Source organism: Lepidochelys kempii, chromosome 12 (assembly GCF_965140265.1).
Source record: "Lepidochelys kempii isolate rLepKem1 chromosome 12, rLepKem1.hap2, whole genome shotgun sequence".
NCBI classification, from domain to species: Eukaryota; Metazoa; Chordata; order Testudines; family Cheloniidae; genus Lepidochelys; species Lepidochelys kempii.
The window spans coordinates 11,902,038-11,909,930 of NC_133267.1; the positions used below are offsets into that span (position 1 = coordinate 11,902,038).

General features: G+C 49.1%; 1 protein-coding gene across 1 annotated transcript; it reads right to left on the bottom strand.

Moving 5' to 3' along the window:
• Window positions 1-569: 569 nt before the first annotated feature.
• On the bottom strand, window positions 570-5,505 carry IRX6 (iroquois homeobox 6). The gene is made up of 7 exons (XM_073308461.1): window positions 5,461-5,505; window positions 4,169-4,426; window positions 3,649-3,758; window positions 2,753-3,060; window positions 1,813-2,424; window positions 1,278-1,391; window positions 570-597 (listed from the first exon to the last, which is right to left on the bottom strand). Exons 1-6 carry the CDS (start codon window positions 5,503-5,505, stop codon window positions 1,279-1,281), a joined length of 1,446 nt encoding a protein of 481 aa, XP_073164562.1. The 3' UTR covers window positions 570-597; window position 1,278.
• Between the last annotated feature and the right edge of the window lie 2,388 nt (window positions 5,506-7,893).

A 7,893-nucleotide genomic window follows, 5' to 3' on the forward strand; every position in this document is an offset into this window, starting at 1 on the left:
AGAAACTAAACAGCCCGTCGAATGTCCTTAAACAATACCCACTCTCTTTTGTCTCTTCAGAACCACACAGACAATATGATTTACAAACATACTTTACCAGAGAAAGAAAGGGGAGGAATGAAAGTACTGTAGGGATTTTATTTTTTTTTAAAGGACAAAGTGGGATAAAGTTAAGACTGGCCTTTTGGTAAACACGCTAATCACTGGTATTTTACAAATTACAAAGTTGTACATTGAACACGACGGTTCTTGAGGCGGGTCTGTTCAAACTCGGAGTGATAGCAGTGGGGTGGCGGGGATGGAGTATTGTCTTGTAAACTTGTGCGAAACTACAATGATCCAGTGCATGAGACAAAGTCTATAATTTATTCAAGTTCCCCCGCTCTCTTTCCGAGGGGGGTTTTAGTCTCATCCATTTTTTAAAAGCAAGTTGTGCATATGTAATGACCGCTCCTCCATACAAGAAGGAGGGAAGCCAGAGTCAGATGTAATGCTTTCAAGGCGCAGGGATCCTCATGGCTGGCGGAGGAGTTTTCAAGCCAAGAGCCTTGATGCTCAGACCCATCTTCGGGATTCTCACATAGGTGCTGGGCTAACCTGCTGAGAAGGAAAGAAAGGTGATGCGAATCTCACTGGCATTAGTGAAATGTGTGTCCCGCGCCTTCAGAGGCTAAAAGCTACGAAAACACCCCAATTTATCGTCTTTAAAATGCTGGAGTTTTTTACAAAACTAAACTCAGGTGCGACATTGGGGGTGGGGGGAAAGACACAGTAAATGTCTTGGGGCAATTTGCTTACTGAAAAGAAACATTTGGACCTAATTATCTGTGTGCTCAAATAACATTTTAAACTAACTTACTAGAATAGTTGTGGGTCCTGGGAGAAATTTCCCTGCAAAGCAGAACACAGATATCATTACTTGTGCCTATCCTCTCCCCTGTCCGTCCTCTCCACCAAACTCACACCACAGTAGCCAGCATATGTTCTCTCTCTCCCACCAAGGTTTCAATAACCTCTCAACTACTAAGCACTCAAATAAAATCATGTAGTTTGGTAAAGTGGGGCTGTTTTAATAGGTCACATCGGTCATTCGCACACACGAAGTTAGGTTAGACAAGGGGACCCTGCGCTTTTGTGTAATCTGTTTGTAATACTTTGAAAGTGAAGCAGTATCCCCTAGCAAACACAGCCCGGATTCTCTCTGAAATATATATCTTTTACTGTCCCATTGAGGAGCCCATAAAATGATTTAGTGTGCAGGAAAGTTAGTTACCTACCTCACCTCTTCAGCACTGGCCTAAAAGCTGTTCTCAGTTTATCTTTATGCTGCGCTACACAACCTTCACTGAGATCTATGGCTCCTTGGCTGGGTTTCACATTTCTCCCAAACCCTGCGTATAGACACAACCAATTTATCATCAACGTTGAAGCTTCACCAGGTACATTTGCTTTGTCTGACCTAGGCCAAAAGGCTTTCCAGCTCTCTGAAATCCTTCCAGCCTCTTGGACTTTGGGGGGCCTGCCCATACCCCACTCCCTCACCCCAGCCAGGAGTTAGTTGTACTAGAATAATTGTTCAAAATAAGCTTATGTTGCAGAAAATGATTAGGCCCAGCAGCCAGCTCTGTGCTGCATCAAATTAGCGGGAGCTGTATGTTTTTCATGTGACCTGTGCGGTAAACAAACGTGTTGGGCTAGAAACAGGCAGCTAATGGGGAAGGAGGTCAGTTGTTACGGTTAGCCGCCTGTTTTAGCATTGAAGCATGCCCCCCCCCCAGCCCCCCATCAGGACGAAGAGAAATATGGAAGTACCTTCAGCTCCTGAAGAATACTGGCACGTCTCCCCCAGGACGGGATAGGGAGCACAGCTTAGTTGGATAGACTGCAGGTTGAAAGTGGAGTTTCTACAAATCTTGGTGGCCTGGGGTAGTTCTTCGAGCGCACTGTCCGCAATGGGCTGGGCTCTGAGACTGCCCAGGGGGCTGGCCTCAGGGCAGCGTCCCGACCCAGAGCGCCTCCCCCTGCCCAGCAAACAGCCAGGGCTCACGGTCCTTGGCTCGGTGTGCGGGGGGGCAACCGCAACATGGGCCCCGGCTGTGTGAGCTAACGACCAGATTCTGGGCTTGTCTGGGGTTTCGTATTGCTGCCCTTGAGTAATGGTGCCCACCGCTTTGGCTGCCTTTTGCCCCACGGTCTCTAAGAAGTCTCCTCCTGCCACCGGCACGGTCTTGTTACAGGGGAGAGTGTGAAAATGGCTAGGTGGGGTCACGCTGGTGCAGTCCCTTTTCTCAGACTCCGCCAAAGCCGTGCTGACTTTCGGGGCAGTCTTTCGGTCGTTGTCTATCTTGTCTTGTTCGTCCTCGTCTAAATCGTCCAGGTCTCTCAGTCTCAATTCCTTTTCTTCCTTGAAGCTTTTCTGACCTGCTTTTCAAAATAAGGAAGGGGGGGGGGGGAAGAAACCAACACATGAGTGAGATTGTGAAAGGGCACGAGAACTGGGTGTGTGCAATGCAAGATGTTAATCACCGACAGTATATTTGTGTGTGGGGGGAGGATGCTTTGCAGAGGCTGTTGTCTCATTACTTTTGACGCCACTTCCTATAGAGTTTGCTATTGTGTCTTTGAGATGGGGTCTGTCTCTTGTCTTGCTTTTTAAACACCTTCCTAAGGAAGACATGGCTATCAAGAAAGAGAAATCCCAGCACAATCCAATTCAAAGTCACTCGTCCTAGGTGTCCTCCCCCACCCCTACCTTTGCCTTCATTTTCGGTGCCATACTCCTCTTCCTCTCTTTTGTTTTCATCTTTTCTCTCTTCCCCTGCTTTGTTCTTGGGAGACCAGGTCATTTTGTTTTCCTTCTTGAGCCTCCGTCGGGCGTTAGCAAACCAAGTGGACACTTGAGTGAGGGTCATTTTGGTGATGATGGCCAGCATGATTTTCTCGCCTTTGGTGGGATAAGGGTTTTTCCTGTGTTCGTACAGCCAGGTCTTAAGGGTGCTGGTTGTCTCTCGAGTTGCATTTTTGCGCCTGGCTGAGCCACTGAAATCCACTGTCCCATACCTGCCATGAAATATTTAAAGAGGAAATGTCACTGCATGGGTAATATGCGGAAGTGGCACAAAATTAACTTTACCAGCAAACCGTCTATTCAGACTAAAGCTACCCACTCTAAACAATTCCTCCCCCTCTCCTCCGGCTTCTATTAGCCAGAATTACTTCGCTGACTTCGCTCTGGGTGTTTTATTTATTTGCTACTTTTTTGTGTTTGTTTTTAAACGACGGGATGGGATCAAAGAGGACCGGGGAAGGAGAGGGAATCTTTCGGTCGCGGTCCCGTTTCGAGTTCACCCTGGGGTGGGAGGTCACGAGCAGAGGGTTACACCCCGTTTTAACGGGGAGTGCCACGTGTCACCGCTTTCGCAGGCGATGTTGTGAATACAATTCGCCTTGCCCTAGAACTTGGTTGCCGCGGCAATTGACCAAGGAGGTGAGCGGCCAAGTTTTGATGCTGCCTGACTGCTGTTAGCCGCGTGCTTCGAGCCTTTGTAGAACATCTGTCAGCTAGAACACCCCGGGGTTTGGGGACGCCTGTTGCTGCGTCGCAGAGGGATATTAATCCTACTCGCAGTTGATCCAAGGGGCTGTTACCTGTCGTACTGATACTGCCCTAAGGAATGATCGTAGGGGTAGAAGGCAGCAGGCTGTCCGATTCCCGAGTGCAAACCGCTCGTGCCGTCCTTCATTTCATACTGAGGGTTCTGGAAGGGAAGGAGCAGCGCTGGACGTTCAGATTGAAGGTGTTAAAACAGGAAATTTGTCTGACTGAATCCACTTGTCTGACTGAATCAAGGGGGGGGGGGCTCCATGCATTCCAATCCTGTGACGCCCCTGCTGTGTCTCTGATCCCTGCTGTCCTGAGGGGCCCCCGCTGCTGCCTTTACACCAGAAGGACGAGGCAGCTGTCTTAGCATGCTTGCTAATTTTGCTTCTTCCTACACACTCTGCCTCTTCCCCTCCCCTCCCCGTGTCCTAAAGCAAGTTTGTCGCCTGTTGCAGGCTAGCTGACCCCCCCCCCCTTCCTGTCCTCCCTCCCCCTATGCCCAGAGGTAGCCATAGAATAAAAGCTCCTGGTCACAGGACGAAGCTTGGTATTTGGGCGTCTACTCACCAGCGTGGTGTAAAGAGTGGATGGGTCTGTGCTGTAAGGAAGGTAGTTGGCATAACCCTGGCTGGCTGCGGCTGCTGAATAGGGAGAGCTGCACATCCCCAGAGCTGCATTGAGCTCCGTCCGGGTGCTGGTCAGCAGCCTGTTTTCGTACGAGGGGCAGCAAATCGTAGCCGCGTGGGCAGACCCAGAGCAAACATCCGACACGGATCTGGAGGCAGTTTCACAACAAGTCGTACTGGGGCTGGCAGACACAAAAAACTGGGGAGAGAAAGGGATGTTTTACACGCAGCACCAGCAGAAAGAATTGAGATGGGGAGGGAAACACCCAACCTGCCTACAAAGGAGTGTCAACTAGTGCAGGAAAATTGGAACTAAACCGAATGGGAAGCGTGTGTGTGTGTGTGTGGGGGGGGGGGGGCAGCTAATCAAAGCAGGCAAAACTTTAGGGAAACCATTGCCATAGAAAATTGTAAAACAAATCTGTGTAAACCCCGTTACTCCAGTTCACACTGATCTAAAGGCAAGAAGTTGCGATTGCAGATTACTTGACAATAGGCGAAGCACTAAATATGTCAGATGATGCAGTCAAAGGCGTCGGATTCCTTTACTTTTAAAAGCACAGGGGAAGCCAACTTCCCAAGGAAGGGGAGGAAAACCTTGCCGTGATCACGGTGTATAAATAATCCAACCAAAATAAATTATGGATCGATTTACCATAGAGCAGCAATTTAGTTAATTTGGAGGCACTTTTGGAAGTCGCTAGGCAAAAGTCGAGACATTTGTAATAAGAGGCAGTGAGAGGAAAGACGGAGGAGCATGTCACAGATAAATCACACAACAATAACATCTAGTAAAATAGACCGGCACACACAAGCTCTGGCCGAGTACTTTCTAGAGGTGCATAAGAGCTAGCCTGCAAGGCTCACACCGCAGAGTAAAAAAAAAAAAAAGGGAGAAAAGCTCCTCCAAAAGCCAATGCCCGACGCTGCGCCTCTCAAATGAAAGCTTTAAGCGAGTAACACAGGTAAATAGATCGATACAGATTTGTAAATCAGCTGCATCTAAACACAGAGCAGTGCCATATCAGGTTCCTTGCCCCGCAGACGGAGGGTGGTTGTCATTTTTTAAAATCCTAGAATAACACAAGAGACACACGCACGCACACATTTCTTAAAAAGCCTCCAGATGCGCCCTTTAAAAAGACTCGAAGCAAAGGGGGGTGGGGGAAGGAAACAAGACATCTGGAATGCAGCAGCGGAATCTGATCAAAAGTGAGTGCTCACTTCTCTTACCTGCGAAGTGGTGCTGTAGGGATATCCAAACTGAGAGAAGGACATAGCTGCTCCTTATTTTTGAACCATAAGCAATATTCCTCCTCCCCCCCCCCGATCGATTGTAACTAAACCCCCTGCTTCAAGATGTACCTTCTCCCATACACATGTCCACGTATGGCTTCCCCCACCTCAATTATAGATGATTACACTTAAGAAAAGCAACCAGGCATGAGGTATGGAGCCTGAAAGAAGGCTTCCCCCCCACCTGCCATCCTTCTTAGGAATATATATGTTTTTATATAAAAATCACCCCAATATATGGAGGCTTGAACTGAAAAGGGGAGTTTAAAAGAAAGGAGGGGATCACGTAAGGCTTGCAAGATATGGAGCCTGCTTGTTGTATTATTTTCTGCTCTATAGTTCTTTAGCATTCATCCATGGAAGAGTATCCAAGTGACGTCATAGTAATCCCGAAACGACAGCCCCAGCCAGGCTATAACCATCGTTGCCAATCATCTCTAACAGCTAAGATGCACTCAACACTTGTTTCATGTTGTTTTAATGTTGGGCTGTGATGCACGTCAAAGGCAGGGACCTGGACTGCTGCGCGGTTGGTCTCTCGCGGGCGCTCTCTTTAAAAACACAATCCAATTTGGATTTTGAAGAATCGGGGGGGGGGGCGGGAGAAGAAACTTCTTCCATTCACTAAAGTGTAACCTAGACCGTTCTCCCCCCTCCCCGAGATACCTCAGCCCTGGAGCTTCAAAGAAAGAAAAGGGAAAGAAATGGCGTTTGCGGGTAGTGCAGGGGAAAGTCGTGCACAGGAGTTAACCATGCTGCTCCATTCAGGGTGGATCTGGTGCCCGCGAATGTACGGGACTCTCTTTAGCAAATTCTCGAGTATGTGCCTGCCTCTGTGCTAATTATCCCCCCTCTCTCCTTTATGATCGTTTGGATCTGTCTGTTCGCCAGCCCCAACTGTTTGCATCCGAGTCCATTATTCGTGCTGCAAAGGCTGGAATCCTCTTGCCCTTTCCAGTGGCCCTGAAAGGAAGGGGCCAAAAAACCAACGACCCCCTTGCAAGGCGCCTGCAGCTTGCCAGGGAAGGGAGAGACATCTGGGATACGCAAATGAGGAAGAACTGCTCCACGTGGGGCGGGGGGGGGGGGGGGAGACAACAGCATGCTGGTTGACCAGGGAAGCGAAGAGCCCTCCGAGGTAGTCTTTCCTCTCTCTGTCTCGCAGCCAGCCCGCTCCCTGACCCAAGGGTCTCTCCCTAAGTGATGATGAGCAGGGGATCCATTTTTCTCGATTAGATCCAGAAATGGTCCCAACAGGAATGAATGGAGGGGAGGCGAGGGGAGGCTTTGACAGGTCAATGGGAAGGTGATTGATGGCTGCCTGGAGACCAGCCTGCCCATTACCACTAAGGCGTAATTGCGTCAATTAACAAAATGGAAATGCCCTTGTTTAACCAGCAACGTACACATTGCAAATTTGCCTTTGAGGTGAGATCTTGGGGGTGGGAGGGTTCAGGAGTTTTTCGCGTCGTGTGCTAACCGCAACTGCTCGGTATATGATTTCTCTCCTGGAGAGAAATTACACTGCATTTTAAGGCCAGCTGCCCCTCCCCTCCTCCGACAGGAAAAGTGGTCCTGCACGCCCTGGCCGGATCTGGTATCTTGTGCAGTGCAGAGAGGTAGGGGAGGAGGATCCCTATCCCTGTAAGCCACCAATTTGACAAATTCGGGGGGGGGGGGAGATTTATTTTCTCATTGCAAAAAAAAACAACCAAAACATTACAACCCTCTCTCTCCCAGCGTCCAGTCTCCCCATGTCTGCTGCAGGGGCTCCCAAACTATTTAGTTTATATCAACCTGTGTTCTCTACCGGTTTCTGTTAGCAAAGAGCATTCCACGTACACACACCACACCCAATGTAAACGGGGTATTTGCTGCAACTTGCAACTGAGTGTTCCACGCACGACTTGCCAGAGAAGAGTGGTCTTCCTACTAACGGTGGCATGTTTTTGAGGGGAAAACAAACCAATGAACCCTACTGCGTGTGCTTCCTTGCCTGACGATCGGGACCCTGGCAGATGCGACCTAGACAGAGGTCAGAGTGAAAGCTGACTTTCCTTTCCTCCTGCAGCCCACCACGAAGTTGGAGGTAGGAATGGACAAATAATAATAAATAAACTAAGCTTAGCTGCAGTTGCGCGGATTCTCTAAGGGTGGCGCTAGAGAGCCGCGCCTGAAGCCGGCAGCTGCTCGAACAGCGCTAGATCTAAGATCTGAGCCAGAGAGAAAGGAAAGAAGCCCGCACCAAAGGAGAATAAACAGCGTTAACCTGTTTCTTCAGGGAATGAAACGCGCTCAGTCCGGTAGAAATACCTTCTGCTCGCAACCTTTTCAAAGTTTGCAGGCAGATACTGTGCAAGCCCAGCCCGA